Source organism: Chiloscyllium plagiosum, chromosome 28 (genome assembly GCF_004010195.1).
Source record: "Chiloscyllium plagiosum isolate BGI_BamShark_2017 chromosome 28, ASM401019v2, whole genome shotgun sequence".
Classification (NCBI taxonomy): domain Eukaryota; kingdom Metazoa; phylum Chordata; class Chondrichthyes; order Orectolobiformes; family Hemiscylliidae; genus Chiloscyllium; species Chiloscyllium plagiosum.
Window position 1 is genome coordinate 42,883,379 of NC_057737.1, and position 24,954 is coordinate 42,908,332.

Consider the following 24,954-nt stretch of genomic DNA (forward strand, 5'->3'; position numbering starts at 1 on the left):
AGATAGTCGCTAATGACTGTACAAGGTTTGGCACCATTTACGACTCCTAAAATACTCAAACAGTCCATCTCCAAATGCAGCAAGACCTGGACAATATCCAGAGGTTTGGTCTGACATGTAGCAAAGTTAAAGGGAGGGGGAAAGAGTTAAGAGGGCAAGTGTAATACCTTCTACAATTGCCGTGGAAGGGGAGAGAGAAAATACTGGGAGTGATGGAACAGTGGACCAAGGTGTCACACAGGGAACGATCCCTGCGCAATGTTGGTAGTGAGTAGAGGAGATGATGTGTTTGGTGGTCATATCCTGCTGGAGATGGCGGAAATGGCAGATGAGAATGCTGGGGAGGAAACGAAGGACAAGGAAACCCAATCAGTGTTCACAGGAACAACTGCGCAGATATCCTGGGCCCAAGGTGGCTGACATCCAACATTCACAATCATCTTCCTTTATGCCAGGGGAGAGGTTTCCTCGTTCCCATTGATTTAGGTTTGTTAAGACTCCTGACGAAGACTTTTGCTCAAAAGTCGATTCTCCTGCTCCTCGGATGCTGCCTGACCAGCTGTGCTTTTCCAGCACCACACTAAGGCTCCTTGATGCCACATTCAATCAAATGCAGTCTTCACATCAAGAGCAGTCACGCTCACCTGTGGAGTTCATCTGTTTTGTGGATGCTTGAAGCATACTTCCAACAACACAAATTAGTACCTTGTGTTATGCAAATACTAAGCCCACTCCTGGAGATCTGTTGCTTTCATTAATAGTGAAATTTGACAGAAACTAATGAGTACGAAACAAGTGAAGGGAGGTGAAGTGACATAGCAAGTGAAGGGATGACCTACAATCTGATTAAACGAGGCAGAGAGATAATTACAAAAAATTAAAAATAAGGTGGTACTGTTAACAAACCAAATGACCGGAATCACATGATAGGTATAAAAGTCACACGCTGAGGGTCTAACCAAAATACAAACTAAGGTAGAGAGATCAAAATTTATCAAGGTGATGTTGTCAAAACAGGACAGTTGGGAAGATTTTACAGATACAACAGTGTGGTGGGGTCACATGTAGTGGACAGGAGACCAAAATCATGGTTAAGGCCATCTTCAGGGGTATGAAACTTGACTATCAGTTTCTGCTCGGCAATTCTGCATCCTTGTGCATCTCGAAGGGTGCTTGGAGGATGCTTACCTAAAGATCAGAGGCAGAATGTCCTTGACCGCTGAAGGGCTCCTGACTGGGAGGGAACATGCCTGTCTGGCAATTGTTGCACAATGTCCATTTATCCATTCTTGTAGCATCTGCATTGGCTCACCAATATACCATGCCTTGGGCAATCCTTCCCAATAGTATATGAGATAGACAATGTTGGCCAAGTCACATGAATATCTGCTGTGTAAGTGGTGGATGGTGTTCCCACATGTGATAGTAGTATCCATGTTGATGATCTGACAGGTCTTGCACAGGTTGCCATGGCAATATTTTATGGTGCTGTGGTTGATGTTGTGCTGTAGACTGAGTAGTTTGCTGCGAACAATGGTCTATTTAACATTTAGCGATTGTTTGAAGGGGAGAGATAGAAGTGTAGGGATAACCTTAGCAAGGTGCTCATCGTCATTGACAACAAGTTGAAGGCTGCAAAGAACATGGCATAGTCTCTCTGCTCCAGGGAAGTACTGGACCACAAAGGGTACTCTATCCTGATCGTATCCTATGTCTGCCTTTTGAGGGGATTGTGGTTATTCACTGTAGCACGTCGGAACTGGCGATCAATGAGTTGAGCATCGTATCCTGTTCTTATGTGGGCGTCTTTCAAAATCTGTGTGTCCATTGCATTCCTCCTAATTTGTTAATATTCGACACTCTACTCACATCATTTCTACGATCTTTTGATCTCTCTCCGCCCTTGACCTCTCTGCCTATAAATTCTGTCTCTGAGTGCTTCTCTCTCACTTCATCTGACGAAGGGGCTATGCTCCAAACGTTCGTGATTTCAAACAAACCGACTGGACTATAACCTGGTGTTGTGTGACTTCTGACTTTGCCCAAAAATGGACACCAAGACGCATTAACCCTGTATTCAGATATAACATCTCAAGTAACCAAAAATGCTGTCCTGAAGAAGGATCACTGGACCTGAAACAATTGCTGAGACCAGCTTATTTTCACCAGCAATTTGTTTTTTGCATCAATACGTCAAGTCCATTTGCAGCTTAAAACACTGGACATACAGGGACGTGAGACGCATCAGCAGGTATTGTGAAAGAAGACTCTTTTGCAAAATGGGAATCTCTTTACCCAGCACCTACATTGTGAGTGAAGGCACCCTATGTCTCAGATTACACACATCTATTTACAGCAGTGGCACGATCATTATTTTGGGGTTTTTTTGGGGGGGGAGGGAAGAAGGCAGGGAGGGAAGAAGGCAGGGAGGGAAGAAGGCAGGGAGGGAAGAAGGCAGGGAGGGATTGCCGATTCTAGTCCTTCTTTTTCCCCAAAAAATTAATACTGAGAGTATTTAGAAAAGAAGAATGTCTGAAAAGAAAAACAGCTGAGAATAATCCTTCAGGTATCAGTAATTTACAGGTCTCACTGTATCAAAAATTATAAACAGAAAACAGTAAGTGAAGAAATAAAAAAGTAGTCAATTTTCCTTTGGGTTACAAATAGAAAAGAGAGATCAAGTCTTTAAATGATGTGATGTTACAGAGCCTTGATATTTGAATCAAAAGATGCACAAGTAAATCAGTTCCTACTTCATCCTGTCTTTTAACATGCTTTTTCACAAAATTATTTAATAGTAACTTTTCGAACAAGTGGGAAAGCAGGAAAGGTGAGTTGAAAGGCTCTACGCTGTACAGGCCAAGGATCTACTGGGTGAAAAATGGAGGTGTCACTACAGTGTTGCATCATTGGCAGCCAGAGGATATAGATTGTTTCCATCAATACATGGACAGAGGTGCCTAAATGCGAACAATTAATATGAAATGAAGTTTTAGAGACAAAATTCATGAAGACCAAAATACTGCAACCAGCATACATAAAGGCTAAGTTCTGGCCCATGACTAAGCATTTAAAATAATTTTTACCTCAATATGCCTCATCCTTTCATTGGGACAGCAACATGGCAAAGAACAAGGGGTGGCATGGTGGTTCAGTGGTTAGCACTGCTGCCTCACAGCATCAGGGTCACAGCTTCGATTCCAGCCTTGGGCGACTGTCTGTGTGGAGTTTGCACATTCTCCCCATGTCTGCGTGGGTTTCCACCGGTTGCTCCAATTTTCTCCCACATTCCAAAGATGTGCAGGTCAGGTGAATTGGCCATGCTAAATTGTCCATAGCTGTTAGGTGCACCAGTCAGAGGTGGGGTGGGTTACTCTTCAGAGGGTTGGTGTGGACTTGTTGGGCCGAAGGGTCTGTTTCCACACTGTAGGGAATCTAATCTAATCTGTAGGGAATCTAAAACTCTATTGCTCTTCAACTTGCTCAAGGATAAGATATTTTTACACTAGGAAGGTATGCACATAACTAAGCTTTTGAGTGTGCAAATGTTACTGTATGGTCGTATATAAGAGATAAATAAGTATTGGTATATATCAAACATAGTAGATATCATTATCACTGATAGAAACAGATCTAATACAAACGTACCTTGAGGATAACAAAATGCTTCAAAGACAATGGGTCAAAGATGATAGATGTAATTTAGAAAGATGTAACTGCTGCAGCAAGTACTTGGACTTTGGCTGTCAAGGCCAGCAACCAATCCCTGAAACCATGCTCTCGGTGGCTTACGAGATGGGCTGAGAAAGCTCAGTCAGTAAGAGGTTGCTGCACTCTGTCATCGCTGGTACAACATCTAATGCGTATTAATACACCCACCCACTAAATGCACAATACTACATAAGCGAAAAACTTGCACTTTTTCAAAGTACAACACTTAAACGCACTCTTTCCAGCCCTCATTGGCTGGCTTTCCCCAAGCTACAGATGCCCTTCATTCTATCTCACCAGGCAAACTTGCAATTGAGTGCTGAACTGAGAAGTGCTTGAGAAAACAGCAAGTATTGCACTCCAAAATGGTGTCTTAAATTCAACTTGCACATGTCTTCCAGTCTGAGAATAAAGAAGCTATCTAAACACTTGTATGTCTCCAGGACACACTTTACATGGGCTCTTAATTTATGAAGAAATGTTGCCATCTTGTGGTAAAGACAAATGCATGCCTTTGAAATTTCAATTTCTACTCAATAGAACTGGTTTGATAATTAACTGGTTCAATTATACTTTCCCTCATACTCAAATATTCTTAAATAGGACAAGGGTTGAATTCTGGCTACACTTGTACAGGACAGATATACCAGCACCTCGATGGAAGCAGTGATTCTCAAAATGGTTTACAACTAATACTTACAGGCTTTTGTGGATATTTCTTGAGCTTAATATTGAATTTCACTGCTGCAAGTTCTCACTGCTTATGGATTAAAACATATCTGAGTAAACACAATATCTTGAACCATTTAATTGAACACAACATAAATTAAACTTAATACTAAAATGTGTTCACCAAAATCAACGGAAGCCCTCTTTTGGATAGTCTTTGAATCGTGTATTAAGCATTCTATCAAGCCATGTGAATGTGTTCCAAATGTTACACTTGTAAAGATCGTGAAACTATCATGATCACGATCATTACTATGTAAAACTGACAGCAATGTCTGGTATCGTGATTCAGGAGTTAAAATACACTGAGAAATACAAAGGCTGCTGACAGTGGTTCTCTGTTTCTCCATATAGTGCAATGACCACCTTGCAAGTGAAAATTTAAAGAAATCACATGATTTGGCATTTAAAGTTCCATTTTGCTCACTTAAGAACCCTGGAAAAAAAGGTTCAAGCCTAGTTAAATAAGAGTTTGATTAGTGTATTAGTTCATAACGACTGGTAAACAAGCTCTCATCTGTAAAACTAATTCTTCATTTGAAGTATGCCAAATTACTTCATTTTGATGAAAAAATACATAGTTTCTAAATTGGAAATTATAGTAAAGTCAGGTTATAATATTTCAGTTGTACCTGATATTTTACACAGAGCGGGGAGAAAAGGTAATGCTGCGAACTAGTGAAGCCGGGCAAGCTGGAGGAACAGCCCAATTCCTGCCTAGGCACTTGAACAGCATTCAGAACACAGCACTGAGTTCAACAACTTTAGAGCATGAACATTGTTCTCTGTTTGGATTACACCCCTAACCCAAACCTGCCTTGACATTATGGGTTTGCTGTCAGAGTGGAACTATGTTCTTCTGCTTCGACCAAGAAAGCAACCTTTTGCCATCTAGATCTCTCCTTTACTACCATTAGCATTGTCTTTTGTTCTGGGCACCCTCACCATCTCTTCCATACCCCCTTTGTCAACAGTTTAAAACCCATTATTTTCCATCCTCCTTCTCTCCATAGAACAGACATTCCACATTTCTAACACAGTATGTAGATTGTCCGACCAGAGGGGAGGCCATTTTGGATTTGGTACTCGGTAATGAACCGGGACAAGTGATGGGCTTGTTAGTGGGTGAACATTTTGGTGATGGTGACCACAATTCTGTGACTTTCACCTTGGTTATGGAGAGAGATAGGTCCGTGCAACAGGGTAGGTTTTACAATAAAGTTGGCGAGTCTACTACTATTACCGGCAGTGCATTCCACGCTTCTAATACTCTGATTAATGAAACTACCTCTGACATCTGTCCTATATCTATCATCCCTCAATTTAAAGTGATGTTCCCTCATGCTAGCCATTACCATCCGAGGAAAAGTGACTCTCACTGTCCACCCTATCAAACCCACTGATTATCTTATATGTCTCAATTAAGTCACACCTCAATCTTTTCCTCTCTCTAATGAAAACAGCCTCAAGTCCCTCAGCCTTTCCCCACAAGACCTTCCCTCCATATCAGGTAACATCCTAGTAAATCTCCTCTGAACCCCTCAAAGCTTTCACATCTTTCCTATAATACGGTGACCAGAACTGTATGCAATACTCCAAGTGCGGCCACACCAGAGTTTTGCACAGCTGCAACATGACCTCGTGGCTCCGAAACTCAATCCCTCTACCAATAAAGGCTATCACACCATACTCCTTCTTAACAACCTTATCAACCTGGGTGGCAACTTTCAGGGATCTATGCACATGGACGCAGAGATCTCTCTGCTCAGCTACACTACTGAGAATCTTACCATTAGCCCAGTATTTTTTATTCCTGTTGCTCCTTCCAAAGTGAATCACTTCACACCTTTTCACATTAAACTCCAGTTGCCATCTCTCAGCCCAGCTCTGTAGCTTAACTTTATCCCTCTGTAACCTGCAACATCTTTCAGCACTATCCACAACGCAACTGACCTTAGTGTCATACACAAATGTATTCTCCGATCCTTCTACGCCCTCATCCAGGTCATTTATAAAAATGACAAACAGCAGTGGCCACCAAAACAGATCCTTGTGGTACACCACTAGTAAGTGAACTCCAGGATGAACGTACCCCATCAACCACCACCCTCTGTCGTCTTTCAGCAAGCCAGTTTCTGACCCAAATTGCTAAATCACCTTCAATCCCATGCCTCCGTATTTTGTGCCTAATGTGGGGAACCTTATCAAACAACTTTACCCTCATCCACCTGTTTGGTCACCTTCTCAAAGAACTTAATAAGGTTTGTGAGGCACAACCTACCCTTCACAAAACTGTGTTGACTATCTCTGATCAAATTATTCCTTTCTAGATGATTACAAATCCGATCTCTTATGACCTTTTCCATCACTTTACCCACAAGCAAAATAAAACTCACTATAATTTCCAGAGTTAAAAATCACACAACACCAGGTTATAGTCCAACAGGTTTAATTGAAAGCACACTAGCTTTCGGAGCGATGCTCCTTCATCAGGACTATCACCTGATGAAGGAGTGTCGCTCCGAAAGGTAGTGTGCTTCCAATTCAACCTGTTAGACGAGAACCTGGTGTTGTGTGATTTTTAACTTTGTACACCCCAGTCCAACACCAGCATCTCCAAATTATAATTTCCAGGGTTGTCTCTACTCCCCCTCTTAAACAAGGGGACATTTGCTATCCTCCAGTCTTCTGGCACTATTCCTGTAGCCAATGACGACTAAATATCAAAGCCAGAGACTATGCCATCTCATCTTTGGCTTCCCAGAGAATCCTAGGACAAATCCCATCCAGCCCAGGGGACTTATCTATTTTCACACTTTCCAGAATTTCTAACACCTCCTCGTGAACCTCAATCTCGTCTAGTCTAGTAGCTTGTATCTCAGTATTCCTCTCGACAACATTGTCTTTTTCCAGGGTGAATTCTGACAAAAAGTATTCATTTAGTACTTCCTCTATCTCCTCAGATTCCATGCACAACTTCCCACTGGTATCCTTGATTAACATTTCGAATCAAGTGACCCTTCCTCAGAACTGATGGTAGCTAGGAAAACATTGGTTTATATACAGAAAATAGGGTGAGGGGAGGGGGTAAGGTATAAACGATAAAAAGAGAAAGGAACATTTGGACAGACGAAGGAATGGATACCAATCTGATTAGGCGGGTGAATAGCTATTAATGGGGACTGTTAATGACTAACAATGGATTGTGCACAATAGCAGACATGCAATAATGAAACCTGGTTTGTGCGGTTTGGGGTAAGGACATGGGAGAGTTCAAGCCCTAAAGTTATTGAACTCAATATTAAATCCAAAAGGCTGCATGGTCCCCAAGCGGAAAATTAGGTGCTGTCCTCCCAGCTTGTGTTGAGCTTCATTGGAGCACTACAGCAAGCCTGAGACAGAGATGTTGGCCAAGGAATAAGGTGGTACATTGAAGTGGTAGGCAACTGGAAGCTCGAGGTCTCTTTTGTGGGCATTATGTGAAGCAGTCACCCAGTCTATACTTTGTTTCCCCAAAGTACAGGAGACCACATTGTGAACAGTGAATGCAGTAGACTAGGTTGTGTGAACAGCAGGTAAAGCACTACTTCATCTGAAAGGTGTGTTTGGGCCCTTGGATATTAAGGGAGGGAGGAAGAGAGAGAGAGAGGGAGGAAGTAAACAGATACAGGTATGACACCTTCTGCAGGTACCATAGCATTGTGAGGACATCTTTCGAGTGAAGGAAAAGTGGACCAGGGTGTCCTGGAGGGAATGGTCCCTGCAGGAAGCTGACAAGGGAGGAGAGGGGAATGTGTGTTGCATCTCGCTGGAGATGACGGAAATGGCAGCTATTGATCTTCTGGATGTGGATGCTGGTGGGAAGGTGGGTAAAGACAAGGGGAACCCTATCGCTGTTATGTGAAGGAAAAGACAGTGAGAGGGCCGAAGTACAGGAGATGGGTCGAACCCGGCTGATGGCCCTGTCAACAATGGTGCTGGTGAGTTCTCAGTTGAGGACAAAGGTCGACATTTCAGAGACCGCCTTGTCAAAATTGACATGATTGGAACAGACTTGGGGAAGACAAAGGAACTGGGAGAATGGAATTGTCTCTTTACAGGAAGTAGTGCATGAGGATGTATAGTTGAGGTAACTGTGGGTGTTCGTGGGTTTGTAATGGATACTGGTGGCCAGCCTATCCCCAGAAATGGAAACAGAGATGCCAAAGAAGGGAAGGGAGGAGTCAGAGATGGACCAGGTGAAGGTGATGGCAGAGTGGAAATTGGAAGTGAAAGCGATAAACATTTCCTATTCCGGATCAAAGAGAGAAGCAGCATTGATGATACCATCGAGAGAGCAGAGAGACAGTTGTGGGTGGGGCTGAAATACAACTGGAAGAAGGAATGCTCCCACACAGAGACAGGCATAACTGGGGCCCATGTGGGTATACATGGCCACCCGTCTGACCTGAAGAAAATGAGAGGAGTTAAAAGAGAAATTGTTCAGAGTGAGGACAAGCTCAGCCAAGTGGAGGCGGCTGGTGTGGATGGGGAAGGAGCAGACCTTTGCCCCAAGACAACATGGAGAGCCCTGAGACCATTCTGGTCGGGAATGAACATGTAGTGGAATTCTCTGGTTTCTATACAGCTACCCAAAGTTTTTTCACTTTGATATCATCTTCATTATATACACGCAGTAATAGTAATAATAACAGCAAGAAGAAGAGAAGGAATCATGTACAATCTTTAGGAGTAGTGGAATCTGGGATTGTCAGCGTAATGGAAATTTGGTCAGCTGAACAAGAGATGGGCCTCATAAGCTCCAAGCAGTAGTAGTTAGGAAAGACGAAGAGGTGGTAAGGGGCTTCAGAAAAACAGACATGATTAGAAATACAAGTGAATGGATGGAGCAAGCCTAAACTATGAGACAAATACAGGGAATTTTACAGGTACATAAGATAGCCAAGCCAAAGGGATCTGCATGATACACATCAGAGAGTTTACATGAAGAGTCACTTATAGTCAAGAACACAGCAAAGTCAGAAGAGACTGAACATGCAAGGAGGTAAGAGTATTACAAGTCAAGATGGAAATTGAGATGGCTGAGATTCAGTTGTCATTCAGTGAAACCCTTGCTGAAAACATCAGAATGGGCAATTTTCAAAAGCATTTTATACAGCCAAATGGATTGCACAGATATTCAATGAAATTACAAATAATGCAACTGAATGGAATGAGACAATCTAACATAGAAGATCAGCATTTAAATGTGCTCACATCACAATTAAGGTTCAGCGGAGGCAAAATGAGGGAGGTTTGCATAAAATATTCTAAATACCTGTATGCCATTAGTCTGCAGTATATCCCAGGAATCTACCCAGGCTCATCAGCAGTCCACTGGTTTGTGAGAAAGATTCTAGTACAAAATTTCTTTTCATAACTGAACTAACAGCAAACAGCTTAACTTCCAAATCTCTCAGTGTGAATAAATGTCAAAAGGAGACAATACTACGATTACATGGCAAAAATTCTAGTGGTACCTTAATTAGCACTTCACTTGGCCTACTACAGATAGTTCTCCTATAACATAGTTGTTGTGTTCCAGCAAAACCTCACTTAATAGGAAATCGCTGAATAGAAATAATGGGGCCAATGGGAAAAGTGGGGTTAGGGGCAGACCAGCAAAATATAGCACACACAATCACTCAAAAATCACCCAAAACTCTAACACAAAGCATAGCACAGCCTGAATGAAGGTCAATATCATATTTATTAACTAAACAAAAAGTAAATTTTTAGACAGTACATTTAAAAAATGTAAGAAAGCTGCTCTCTGTGCAGTACCTCTCATAGAAAGCTGCTGTGTCAGCAACTGACATCACGCATGTGCAGAACGACATGACGCTGACATCATGCATGTGCAGAATGGCACGCAGACATCGGCACTGAGCTTTCAATGCATGTGCCGAACAAAGTGTACGAACTGATCCCCACTAGATTCACGCTTTTATGAACAGAGGTAAGCAGTCTTGAAAATATCGCTCCCTAATTCTTCAGTGACGTTACAGACAAACGATGCTGCCGGAACGCGTGCTATCCAAGAACGACCTGTACAACAGCATTGCAGAACTAAGTTTGATGGGTTAAATAGGTCCTCAAATCCCTGCTCTGGATTTTGCATGGACTCTCCTTCTTACCCTCATCCCCTTTATATTCTTCAGCAATGTACATCTGTGGTGAAACGGTTAAAAATTATGTCCCAATACATGTGTGAATCTAACCGGAATGGAGGTGTTGCTTAGTCCCGTGTGAATCTTATTACACACCTCCCCGTGTGAATCTTCTTATCTGTATGTAACCAGAATGGAATGTGTTTTTTAGCCTTGCTCTGCTGTTCACATGAATGTTTATATCTGGAAAAGAGTATATCAGCTGGAAAAGTCTCCAGTTCGGTGAGTCTGCTCCGGGGTTACGTTTAACCGCCGAGCGTGGGTTGTTGGCAACCGCTCTACGAGAACTGACGGCTCCCAGTTCCGGTAACATGTAGAGTGAGTATAAGCCAGACCCGTTGTAAGTATGAGACCTGGTTGTGGCGACGCTGCGGGGAATAAAATGCTCATATTCTAGCAGACTCGCCTCTTGGTCGTTTGTTCTGTGTCAGACTACTCTCCTACGAACCTGACCTTGAGAATTTTTTAAAACAACATCCCCATCAGTCCAGCCACTGATGAGATAGTACCGGAACTGGCAATCTATCGGTTCACAGAACTGCTGCCCAAAAGAGTCCAAAGTGAAGCTGATAAGAACATTCACCAGCCAAAACAGTCCACACAGACGATATGGTTGTGGAAAGCATACCCATCAGTAGCCTCTGCATTGCTCGTTCAACACAACCATCAGCTTCAAAGCATCTGCCAAGGGTACCCGATTGAAGAGTCTTTGCATCCATTAGCTCATTACATCAGGAGATATGATTTTTTACACAAGTACCTACGTTAAGAAGAGCAGTGCAGAGGGTATCAACATGACTGACATGACCAGATCTTGTAGGCAATGGCAAGACAGCAGCACTCATCTCTGAACTTGAAGAGTGAGATTTTTTGCCATAATTTCCCCTTTCCTAATGTTATTGAGAACATAGCACAAGTTCAATCCTGTATGCTAATCCAGTGAAGGATCAGGAAACTTCCCTGGTTACTGGCGGGGGTCAACACTACCCAGTATGGTAAATCCATACAAGACCCTGGTCTCTGAATTAGCTGGCTTGAACAAAGACAGCAAAACATTGTATTTCCATGCCAACCTGAACCAACGAGGGGAATAAAATGCCCACACTGTACCAATTGCAATTACTAATGTGTACCTATCTGTGAGCAGCTACGTGTGCACAAGCAAGGATCACATGCAGCCATGATGCATCCCAGCCAATATTCTTGAAGTTCGTATTCATCAGAAGCCTACGAGACCATTAACACCCCAGAACCTGGTTCTTTACCATGGAGGGAAAAAAATCAGGGATTGAAGAACCCAAGGTTCAGATCAAGAAATCGATAGTGAGTGGCAACCTACTCAAGAATGGAAATGAGGGCAAGTTTGAAAACTCTAGGCCAATTATACTCAACTCAATTCAGGGTATGGCACTCAAGCACCTTACAAGATTTAACATCTAGAAAGACACTTGCTGATCAAGGAAGCTCAGGAACAATGTGAGAAGTGGTGTAATTTGACTAATTTAATTCAAATTTTTCATCATGTACAAAGAATGTTATCACTTGCACTCTGCTTATGAGGATTTTCAGAGGTGAAGAAAAACTGAAGTGAGGAAAAGTTTAAGTGTGTACTAGAGGAAGTGAACACATGGCTAGGTGAAATAGATGACTAAAGGGAGAAAGCAAATAAACCAGCTGTTGGATTGGCAGGATTTGGGTAATCCTGAATGATCAAGGTCTGTAATGGACCTCATTTTCTTTTCTGATCATATAATGAATTTGTATATAAGCACAAAATAAATGACATTAAAGTTTAGTAATCATACTAACTTGGGGGCATTGTCTCCCTGCAGTCTTCCTTTCAAAGAGGTAATTTGATTACTTCGTTACTGCAATCTGGAAATGATTGTTCAAACAGGGGTAGAGAGGGTGCGTGGAAGCTGATTCCATAATATCATCCAAAAAGCAGCTGGATATATAGCTCAAAAGGAAATATTACCCAGCTATGGGGAATGGAAGTAGGAATTAAATGTGTGAATCTCTCCGAAAGGTTCAAAGAGTTGAGTGGCCTCTTTCTGTATTGCGTTACCTATAACAGTCAGTGGAGTGACTGAACTGCATCTGCCATGGATCTACGTTGAGAACTGAGAAGCAGCATATCTCAGAGAGGAAAGAACAGTAAAAGCATAGAAAGCCTGAACTTTCAGAAGAGTGGAAAAATAGAAAAAACCGAGAGTGCAGCCACAGAGATATTTAAAGATGGGACTACAGACAGAAAAAGTCCAGTCAGAGTCCAAGCTTTATAAGCTAGGGTGCTGAATACAAAAGTTAAGGAAACAACCTGAAAAAGACATTGGTTACATTATCACGACTACACTGCATCGAAGTTTTGGCACTATATTACACTATGAATATTGAAAATGAAGACTCATAAGAATTGAATCAAGGATGAATTTTCATAGTTTTAAAAAAATATGAATTAACATCCTCCTTGGACTAATGCGTAGTTTCTTCACTCAAGCCATTCTCTGCCTTTTATTTCACAATAACTTTATGTACAAATGTATGAATTGGGAAAATTAGGCCACTCAATCCTTCAAGCCTGCTCTGTCATTCCTTTTGATCATTGCTGATCTGCTTGTATTCCAAATTCCACATTCCCACCCATCTCCAAGAATCTTTCATTCCCTTCCCTAAAAAGAATCTTTTTCTGAAGGAGTTCCAAAGTCATCCAATGCTCATCATCCCAGTCCTAAAAGGTGGACCCCTAAGTTTGAAACACCTGATAACATGTCCACATCCTTCCCTTTTGCACTTATTTCTCCCTCTTTTTTTTCTCAAAAGGATAAAACCTGTCATATTTCGGACTCTTTTCAATTCCAAACAGGAGATATAGTAAACTCGAAACATGAACACAGTTTCTCTCTTGAGATCTGCTCAATTTCTCCAACATTTTGTTTTTAGTGGATCATTTTCATTAAGATTAAAGCAGAATCCAAACACTTTTTAAAATTAACAAAGGCTTTGAGAGATAGTTGATCCATCAGAAATGAGGGAGCCTTGATCATCTCTGGTAGAAGGAAAGGGGAAGCAAGTCACAAAGTCAGTGGACTGGTTTACAACAAGCAGTTTTTAATTCAATTAATTAAAATGAAAATGGGCAGGAAAATAAAATAATAATGGATAACCCCAGTTTCAGGACATGAGCAAAATTACAGAGATGCACATGCTCCCTCTGCGCTGTAACTTCTTTGCTCATGGAATCTATACATACTGTACCTTATGAGTCTGGCTATGTTTGATTATAGCAGCCATCTCAGGGTAAGGAACTTGAGAAATATACTTGTGGTACAGAATCTTGCATGGCTTGATTTGCATTTTCAGTTTATAAATCTATATAGGCTGCCCATGTCCACAAGCAAAACTACCTAAACTCATTTCATAAAGGAACCTAAGCCAGCAAGCTGTAGATTAAACATGGCTTTGACTTTCTATAAAGCACAAGTGCACTGTAATCGGGCCTTAACCGATGGTTAATCTCAGTCCTTTTCTCAATGCATAGGAAAAAGATGTAGCACAAGTCAAACCACAAAACACTTGTTAAAAAATAGCAGTAAGTTTCATACCATGGGGTTTGAGTCAGCAATTAGGTCTCGCAGTGAATCCAGGAAGCCTTGATCCTCGACCATCTGAGCATTGATATCGTGCAGTTTGGCCACACAGACAGCAGCTGTTTTCCGGACGTACGGATCTTCATCTTTCAGACACTTGCGGAGCGGCTCACAAAGATACTCTGTTATTTTGTCCACACGTATGCATCCCATCGTACGGACTGCCAGAGCTCTAATCAAGGGGTTGGGATCTTCACAATCCTGTGGGAACAATAAGATTTTAGGCATTACAATTAAAAGAAATGTCAACATTAGTACATCCTTCTGATCTGAGGCATTTTATGAAAATTGCCAAAGAGTTTTGCTGTTGCACTGTGGGCACCGAAGAAATGAAACATTTTGATTTCAGTGCTGTCAACCAGGCTTCAGAAGATGTGTTATAGTACAGCAAAGAGCAATGTGAAGCTTCACTTTAAAGCATCATTGACCTCAGTACCACACCATCACATACCTGTGACTGTGGACCATATACCCGATCAAAGGCCTGGTAAACAGAGTGGAAGTGCCAACTGATTGCTATGGGCAAGACCACAAGGAACTGGTTTGAAACTGTTTAAAGACATTCTCTGTTCACATCCTACAAGTCAGAGAAGAATGAACTTCAAATAAAGATTTGATCAATTTGATTTAAACATTTTTTTCCCAGGGTAGGGAAGTCCAAAACTAGAGGGCATAGGTTTAAGGTGAGAGGGGAAAGACATAAAAGTGACCTAAGAGACAACTCTTTCATACAGAAGATGGTGCGTGTATGGTATGAGCTGACACATGAACTGTTGGAGGTTGGTCCAATTACAATATTTAAAAGCCGTCTGGATGGGTACATGAATAGAGAGGATTTAAAAGGAATATGGGCTAAATGCTGACAAATGAGACAAAATGAATTTGGGATATCTGGTCAGCATGGACGCGTTGGACCGAAGGGTTTGTTTCTGTGCTGTATATCACTATGATTCTAATTTGATCTAGATTCCCAGAGGCAACATCCCAATGTCTGGCATGACCCAAAAATGTCCCCTTCCTGAATACTTGGGCTTGACCTGAACAAGTCAGCAAGGACTACTCTTGCACAGTCATTCAAAACCTGCCATTATTTAGATGGGATTTGTCAGAAGAAACTTGCTAACTGACTTCCCACATTTCTCATTCCTTAATCCAAAACATGTTTGCGGGTAGATTCTGCTCAGGAAGGTTGATCCAAATGGAGTAGGCGAAAGTGAGGACTGCAGATGCTGAAGATCAGAGTCAAGATTAGAGCGGTGCTGGAAAAGCACAGCAAGTCAGGCAGCATCAGAGGAGCAGGAAAATCGACATTTCTGATCGAGTCATAGAGATGTACAGCATGGAAACAGACCCTTCGGTCCAACCTGTCCATGCCGACCAGACATCCCAACCCAATCTAGTCCCACCTGCCACCACCCGGCCCATATCCCTCCAAACCCTTCCTATTCATATACCCATCCAAATGCCTTCTAAATGTTGCAATTGTACCAGCCTCCACCACTTCCTCTGGCAGCTCATTCCATACACACATCACTCTCTGCGTGAAAACGTTGCCCCTTAGGTCTCTTTTATATCTTTCCCCTCTCACCCTAAACCTATGCCCTCCAGTTCTGGACTCCCCGATCCCAGGGAAAAGACTTTGTCTATTTATCCTATCCATGCCCCTCCTAATTTTGCAAACCTCTATAAGGTCACCCCTCAGCCTCCGACTCTCCAGGGAAAACAGCCCCAACCTGTTCAGCCTCTCCCTACAGCTCAAACCCTCCAACCCTGGCAACATCCTTGTAAATCTTTTCTGAACCCTTTCAAGTCTCACAACATCTTTCCAATAGTCAGGAGACCAGAATTGCACGCAATATTCCAACAGTGGCCTAACCAATGTCCTGTACAGCCGCAACATGACCCAACTCCTGTACTCAATACTCTGACCAATAAAGGAAAGCATACCAAACGCCTTCTTCACTATCCTATCTACCTGCGACTCCACTTTCAAGGAGCTATGAACCTCACTCCAAGGTCTCTTTGTTCAGCAACACTCCCTAGGACCTTACCATTAAGTGTATAAGTCCTGCTAAGATTTGCTTTCCCAAAATGCAGCACCTCGCATTTATCTGAATTAAACTCCATCTGCCACTTCTCAGCCCATTGGCCCATCTGATGAAGGGCTCCTTCCCGAAATGTCGATTTTCATGCTCCTCGGATGTTGCCTGATCTGCTGTGCTTTTCCAGCACCACTCTAAATTTGATTTGGATCCAAATGGAGTGCTGAGATGGAAGTAGTGATTTATATACAGTAATTTTAATTGCATTTCAATCTTTTAAGCTTCATTAGGACATTTGGATTATAACTTGTCTTCAATTTCAAACTACCCAGTGGCCCTAAGGTCACAAAACATTGTTAGTGATCTGGCTGTTCTCATTACAGAAATCAAGAGAATAACAGGATTTCAAAATGCTTCCCACAAGAAATAATATTTCATCCCTGAGTTCTACCAATTTGGACAGTAGCAGCTGCACCAGCAGCCTAGGTCTTACTATTCAAATACTGTAAATCCTGGGAATCTGAAAGAACAGTAGAAGTTGAAAGACATACAGGTAGTTGATGAATATCTGTGAAGAAAAGGCTATTTAATTACTCAATTTGACAACAGTGTCCCAGGGATAGACGAGGCAAAGATAATCCAGCCCAGGTTACTATCACTCTGAATCACTCTCTTCATTCCTGACAAAGGGCCCTTGCCTGAAACGTCGATTCTCCTGCTCCTCAGATGCTGCCTGACCTGCTGTGCTTTTCCAGCACCACACTCTCGACTCTGATCTCCAGCATCTGCAGTCCTCACTTTCTCCCACCATTCTAATCTACTCATGCCTGGAGGAAAGTGCACATGGACAGACTATACAAGGACGGGATTGGGTTGAACTGCAATTCACTCTATTTAAATGACCCACCAGTACTTTCTGTTAAGAACATTCACTTATGAAGCATGGATATGGTAGTGGCGAGTTTTCCAACGTCATGTATCTACACAAAACAACAGTGCTTTCAAGACCTCATGAAGACAGCAATAAGAAAAAATGGAAAAATGCTTATGCGTAACTCTTTGAACTCCTGTTTAACTTTTAAATTGGTCAACTTATTTTGAGAAAATTCTCAATATCATCTTCACATGAACTGTCAGCTTTTCCATTTTATCATAGACATACGAACATGGTAATTAAAATACAATTAATATAACTGTACCGAGCTTCGGAAATATGTTTGGTCTTCTTGTCAGCTCTGATAAGCCGTGAAATTGGTCTCTTATTTTTCAGGTGAATGTACCACAGTAGCAGAGCCAGGCCAGGATACTTTTACTCTCTCCTATATTGATTTTTATCCCAGTCTCGCAAGTGTAGTTATAAGACACAGAACGAAACATGCTGATATTGTCACTGATGGGGCTCTAGGGAAACGTGCGATGTATAATTGGGGACACAGCAAAGAACAGCGTGGATTTCATGCAGTTTATCTGGTATTGATGAAATTACAGAAAGAACATTAATTGTCAAGACTTATTCATAAGAAACAAGAATGTAGTGGATTAACAAACCACATGTCTCAGTAAGTTCAAACTGATTTGTGATTAAAATAATTGTTTTATACTATTTCTAAATTGTAATTTTGTTTTTACATTTTCACAAATGGTATCTTTGCCTAGAATCCAATGTATTTTTGCAGGCATTAACCACCCTCTGGCACCTCTTGTCTCAACTGGACTTTTTTCACATTTAAGCTGATGTGGGAGAAATCAGGAATTTATTTTGTTGTGTAAAGGTCAAACCCAATCATTATTAGATAGTGATGTGGGACAAAAACAGGGAATTTCTTACCTACACCTTAATCCAAGGATGTTGGGCTCAACTTCAGCTCTTCACCCTCATTCACAGTAGAAATTGAACAGAGAGTGTTTCGACATTTATGGCTCTGGGGAGCACGGCAACTCAAGAGATCTATCAACTTTTCATAAGTGTACCTTAACAAAGCTGTTGACAGCCATGATGGCCATGTCAGGCTGATTCTTGGCGTAGTTCATGAGGTAGAGATAAACCAACTTCTTCAACTCCAGGTTGTCAGTCTGCATACAGTTCACCACATCTGGAAAAAGTGAACTACACAAAACACAACAGAAGATTCATTGGCTCCTCTTAATAAAAAGGGTGACTTCTCCTACCGCAAACATTCTTAAATAGTTAAGTCATTCAGCATTCTATCAACTGGAACATGTTTACACAAGTTCTATATGAATCCATGGAGGGAAGAACCATGCAGCATTACAGATTGCCCTTAACATTGCTAGAGTAATGCAACACTGTGTTGAATATATTTCTGCCAATCGGACGTGTAAGACCTGGTTATGTCAATTTGTAAGGATACATGAACTTGCAGTCTGTACTCCAGCAATGTTAATGAGGCTATGTTGTGAAACTGATTTAGGATTGATGCAATAATCAATGAACGATAAACTGTGATATCATCTTCAAAGAATTTGTTTAAGCTTTAAAGGTAGAATCTCCTTGGAATCTAGCATTTTTCCTATAGGTCCTCTTAAACTATATTTTGCTGAGAATTTCTTTGTCTCTTGGACGTCACTGCCATACTCTTAGCGTTGGGGGGAGTATATGGAGAAAGGTGGCTTAAGTTGGAGGACTTTAAATGAACAGAACATGAAACTTGGTCCGATTCTTGTTCTCAGCTATATCGCTCAGTTAGGGCCAATGCTGCCTTGAACCTCACAACCCTAACACTTCAGACTGAGCACCTTGGGCAGCCCTGGGTTGGGGATTAATATCCATGTGCATTGTAATCATGTACAATTTGGAATGTGTACACATTATGTATTAGTGATTGAATATCAAATTATTTTTTAAGTTCATTGCTGGCTAGGTTAGCATTTATTGACCATCTACAATTGTGGTTGAGGTGCGTGCCTGTGTGCGCACATAAAAGAGAGGTGATTGATACACCCACAGTGCCAGCAGAAAACATTTCCAGTATTTTCATTCAGGAACAGAGGAGAAGCAGTGATGTGGGTCCAAGTCAGGATGGTGCAGGGGCTTAGAGGGGAACTGCTTGTGTAGGTGCTCCGATATATCTGCTGTCCTTTCTCTCTTAGATGGAGCTCACAGGTTTGGAAGGTTTCGTAGATGAAACCTTGCTACAGTGCATCTTGTAGGTGGTACCAAACAAACATTTGCTGCTGTGCAGCAGTGGAGGGATTGTATGATGAAGGTGGTGGATACGATGCATGCTGCTTGGACATGGATGATGCCAAAGGTCTCAAGTGTTGATGAATTGGCACTTATCCAGGCATGCAGGAAATATTCCATAGTACTCCTGTTGTGCACCTTGTAGACAGCAGATAGGTTTCTGGGGAGTCAGGTGGTGAGTTAGTGAGTACAGAATTCTGAACTTTGAGGAGTGTTGTACAAGAAGGAGACCAAGTATATAGTTCATTGAAAGCGACAACACAGGTAGACAGGGTGGTGAAGGAGGCATGGCGAAACTTTGCAAAGGGATACGGCAGATGGAGTACAATGTTAATAAATGTAAAGTCATCCGTTCTGGGAATAATGAGGACTATGAATTGAATGTTAAAAAATTGCAGCATGCTGCTGTGCAGAGGGACCTGGGTGTCCATGTGCATGAACCACAGATGATTGGTCTGCAGATGCAACAGGTAATTAAAAAGGCAGGTGGGATTTTGTCCTTCATTGCTAAAGGGATTGAGTTTAAAAGCAGGTTATGTTGCCGCTGTAGGTGCTGCTGAGGTCACACCTGGAATACTATGCGTAGTTTTGGTCTCCTTATTTGAGAAAGGATGTACTGGCAGGAGGGGGGGTGCAGAGGAGGTTCACTAGGTTGATTCCGGAGTTGAGGGGGTTGACTTATGAGGAGAGACTGAGTAGACTGGGATTATATTCAATGGAATTCAGAAGAATGAGGGGGATCTTATAGAAACATATAAAACTTTGAAGGGAATATATAGGATAGAATAGAATAGAGAGGATGTTTCCATGGCAGGTGAAACTAGGACAAGAGGGCAGAGCCTCAAGATTAGGGGGAGCAGAGTGAAGTGAATCTTCACCCAGAGTGAAGTGAATCTTTGGAATTCCCTACCCAATGAAGTAGTTGAGGCTCCCTCAGTAAATGTTTTTAAACTTAATCTTTTGAACAGTAAAGGAATTAAAGGTTATAGTGAGGGGGCGGGAAAGTGGAGCTGAAGCCATGAAAAGATCAGCCATGATCGTAGTGAATAGTGGAGCAAGCTTGAAGGGCCAGATGGCTATTCCTGCTCCTCATTCTGCTGTTCTTATGCCAGCCTTCATTGATCAAGGCATTAAGTACGGGAGTTGGAATGTTACGTTATAGTTGCATAAGTCATTGGAGAGGCTGCATTTGGAGTATTGAGTACACATCTGGTCACCCTGCTATAGCAAAGACATAGAAAGAGTTCAAAGAAGATTTATAAAGATGTTGCCAGGACTGGTAGGCTTAAGTTACAGGGAGAGGTTGGCTAGGATAGGACTTTATTTCTTGGAACGCAGCAGAATGAGGGGTGACCTTATTGAGGTGCATAAAATCATGATGGGCATACATAGGATGAATGCATATAGTCTTTTTCCCAGGGATGGAGAATTGAAAACTAGAGAGCATAGGTTTAAGGTGAGAGAAGAAAGATTTGAGAAGGACTTGAGGGGCAACTTCTTCATGCAGAGTGTGGTGAGTGTATATGGAATGGGTTGCCACAGAAAGTGGCTGAGGCAAATACAATAGCAACATCTAAAAAACATTTGGATAGATACGTGGATAGGAAGGGTTTAAGAGGGACATGGACCAAATACAGGCAATTGGAACTAGCTGAGTGGGCACCATGATCAACATGGACCAGTTTGGGCTGAAGGGCCTGTTTCCATGCTCTATTACTCTATGAGTCTGTAGTCTAGAAGCTCTGTGGCCATCACTATTGTGGTGGTGCTGGGGAAGCTGAAAGGTCTAAGGGTGGATAAATCACCCAGACCAGATGGACCAAACTCCAGAATGCTGAAAGAGGAGATTATGGAGGCATTGATGGTGAGCTTTCAGCAACCACTGGAGGGTCCCAAGTTGTGGAAAATGGCTAATGTAATATCCCATTTAAGAGAGGGAGGCAGAAATTTAACGGGGGATGGGTTGTTCTTGCCTGAAAAATCAGTTAGAATTCTTTAAAGTGGTAACTAGTAAGTTAAATGAAGGAGACAGCCAGTGGACATCATTTATTTGATAAGGTCTTACACAAGGTGCTACACAGGAGGCTGCTAATTAGATAAGAGCTCACGGCAAGGTACTGGCAGAGGACTAGCTGACTGGCAGAAAGTAGGGAATGGGGATAACAGAACCTTTTTCAGGATGGCATTTGGTGACGATTAGTGTTCCGCACGTGACCACATGGAGAGCACAACTATTCACGTTATATGACAATAAGTTGGATGAAACAACTGAGGGCATTGTTGCTAATTGTACAGATGACATAAACTTAGGTGGAGGGACAGGTAGTGTTGAGGAGGCAGGGTGGCTGCAGAAGTATTTGGTAACAGCTCAGCATGGGGACAAAGAAATGGCAGATTGAATGCAATGGGTTCAATTGGCAGTTCAGTTTGAAAGGCAAGAGTAAATCAATATTCATTTTGAGAGGGCTCAAATACAAAATTAGGGAGTATTGATAAGGCTATATAAGGCTCTGGTCAGACTACATTTGGTGGGGAGGATCCAGAGGCGGTTCTCAACAGTGGAACCAGAGATGAAGGGCTTGTCAGATGAGGCCTTGCCAGATGACTCTGGGTCTATACTCGATGGAGTTTGGAAGGATGAAGAGGGATTTGATTGAAACTTACAGAATACTGACAGCCCTGGATGCAGTGGACATGGAGAAGATGCTTCCATTATTGGGAGGACTGAGCACCTGAGAACACAGCCTCATAGCTAGGGGATGACCCTCCAGAACTGAGATGAGGAGGAATTTCTTCAGCCACAGAGTGGTGAAGGTGTGGAACTCATTGCTGCAGACATCTGTGTAGACCAAGTCATTCAATGTCTTTATGACAGAAATAGGTGCTTGATTAGTAAAGGAAGTTACAGAGAGAAAGCAAGAGAAACCGATCAGCTACAGTCAAATGGTGCAGGAGACTTGGTGGGTCAAACAGCCTAACTCTTTTCCTATCTCCTATGATCACCTGATTTTAATTCTTACTGATTTTGTTTGCTTTTCTGCTGTAGACATCTTATTTGCTGATAAATACGAACAACAGGTTAACCTGCACAAGAGATCTGACATGGAAATATTCTCATCTTCTAAAGTGAAAGCAGACAGAACGGCCTCTTCAAATATCTTTCAATAAACAATGATTAATTCTCAAACTTGGACTTGATGATTTTGCACTGCAGAGTAACATTCAGCTCTCAGCTCATAACAGACATATTCTGTATATGGAAAGTATTGATCCAATTTCAGAAGAGGAGATTATGGAATGAGTTGGACTGTGACAACCAACGCGCTGCAGCTCATTTCGGAACAGAAAAGAAACAAAGCATTTGAATGCTGTATTGCATTTCGCTTTAACCAACAGACCTCTAGATCTGTTTCCATATTCATACAAGATTATGCTAATTTGCTTAATAAGTTCTTGATCTCCACAAGGTTCAAAAATATGAAAAAACAGGTCAAATCAAAATGACCATGAACTTATCTGCTAGGAAATGGCTGCATCAGTCAGTATTTGTTTAAGTTGTGTCCCCAATGGGAGTGGTGAGTTGCACCAAAGTACAGAAAATAAGGGATTTAAGGACATTCAGAACTGAGTGCCATTTTAAGCTAACAGAATATTTTCATAATAACAGGTTTGTATCGCTGCCACTTATGGAGATATCCAGGATGGAAACAGATCCTTCATTCCAATCAAAATGACCAAAGCTTCTGTAACCACAACGTTCCAGCCCTTGTCTCGGATTGTTATTCCCTACTATCCTGCACGTTCCAAGCAGCACCTATATGCTTGATCCACTCAGGGCAGCCTCAGTAACTATAGGTGCAGTTACAGCAAGCCAATTCAAACAAAATCAGCACTGAAGGAAAAGATGGCCTGCCTCTAATCATAGAGGGACAAATGTTATAACGGCATCAATCAGAATATCGAATGTACTAATGTCATGACAGATTGCAGCATATATTCAAAGTACTTATGGAGGTAATATGCAAAAGGACTCTATACCTCCTTCTGTTTGTTCAAGTCAATGCAAGAAATTCCATGTATCTTCTGAAGAGCCAGGAGCTCTCCACTGAGGCAGCTTCAAGGTAGCTTCCCCAAAAAGCAAAATGAAACCAATCTATTAAAACTAACAACTACTAAAGCAGCAATCTCAGGTAGGACACAGAATGGCCACTGTGGAACATAATATTTGTACAGTATAGTACAGGCCATCGAGCAGGATTAGCCTCGACATGTAATCGTCTGAAAGTGGAAGGGGTCTCAATAGTTCCACTCCCCAATATCAATCACTCTCACACTGGGGTGAACTCAAAAAATATTTTGACAAATTAAACATGAAGGAAAGCACTGGGAAAAATTAGAAAATAAATCGATGATGAGCAGTAATAGGGTATGAGTGAGAGGTAATTAAAAACTAACAGAAATTCTGAAAAAGCAGTCAATTCAGAATCATCAGTATCCACAACAAAATCTTGGTTCAATGTGGATTAGAGTTGATCGAGTTATTCACAGAAAAAGAACAGAGTTCTAATCAAAATCACAATCTGTAGGCATCATATATTAAACCAATCTTCTGGCATGATGCCATTCACCATACATAATCAGTTGGAAATAAGTTGGAGAATAGAATAATTCAGAGAGGAGTTAACGGTAGATAAGGAAACTGTGGATGAAATGAGCAAGTATTTTGCTTCTGTCTTCTCAACAGAGAATACAACATCAGTAATACCTGTAAATTAGGAATTGAAGAAAAAGAGGAACTTGGTGAAATTATAATCATCAGGGAAGTAGTACTGCATAAATTGATGGAAGTGAGAGTTGAAACTGGATCCTACTGAGCTAACATACTCAAATCTTAAAAGTGATGGCTAATGTTGTAATAGTACTCCTTCAAAATTTGTTAGATTCTGGAAAAGTTCCTTTAGATTCTGGAAAAGTTCCATTAGATTCGAAGACTACAAATATACTCCCTCTATTGTGCATGGCAGAAAACAAGAAATTATAAGCTGATTGATCACTGAGGTGGTTATAACTGGATACATGGGAAAATTCTCAAGGTAATCAAGAGGAGTCAGTGTAGTTCTGTGAGCGGAAAATCATATTTAAGCGATTTATTGGAATTCTTTGAGGGAGTAACATGCATCGTAAATTAAGGGGTGACTGTTGATGCCCTGTATTTCAGTTTCCAGAAGAACTTGAGAAGATGCAACATAAATGATTATGACTCCAAATGGGAGTTCATGATATACAGGGTAACATCCTAGCCTGGACAGAAGACTGCTTGGCTGAGAGAAGACAGTACATGTAAACGTGTCTTTTTCAGCTTGGCAGAATGTGATGAGCCGAGTCCCACAGGGATATGTACTCAGCTG

At 41.7% G+C, this 24,954-nt stretch overlaps 1 protein-coding gene across 3 annotated transcripts in view; it reads right to left on the bottom strand.

Annotated features, from left to right (window-relative positions):
• Positions 1 to 24,954, bottom strand: part of LOC122564151 (AP-2 complex subunit beta) — a 310,855-nt gene that overhangs the window by 267,139 nt on the left and 18,762 nt on the right. For all 3 annotated transcript variants that reach the window (XM_043718785.1, XM_043718786.1, XM_043718784.1), the window contains exons 4-5: positions 18,313 to 18,448; positions 14,255 to 14,500 (exon numbers count right to left, since the gene is read on the bottom strand). In XM_043718785.1, the coding sequence (XP_043574720.1) occupies positions 14,255 to 14,500; positions 18,313 to 18,448 (382 nt within the window). The remainder of the gene's footprint in view (positions 1 to 14,254; positions 14,501 to 18,312; positions 18,449 to 24,954) is intronic.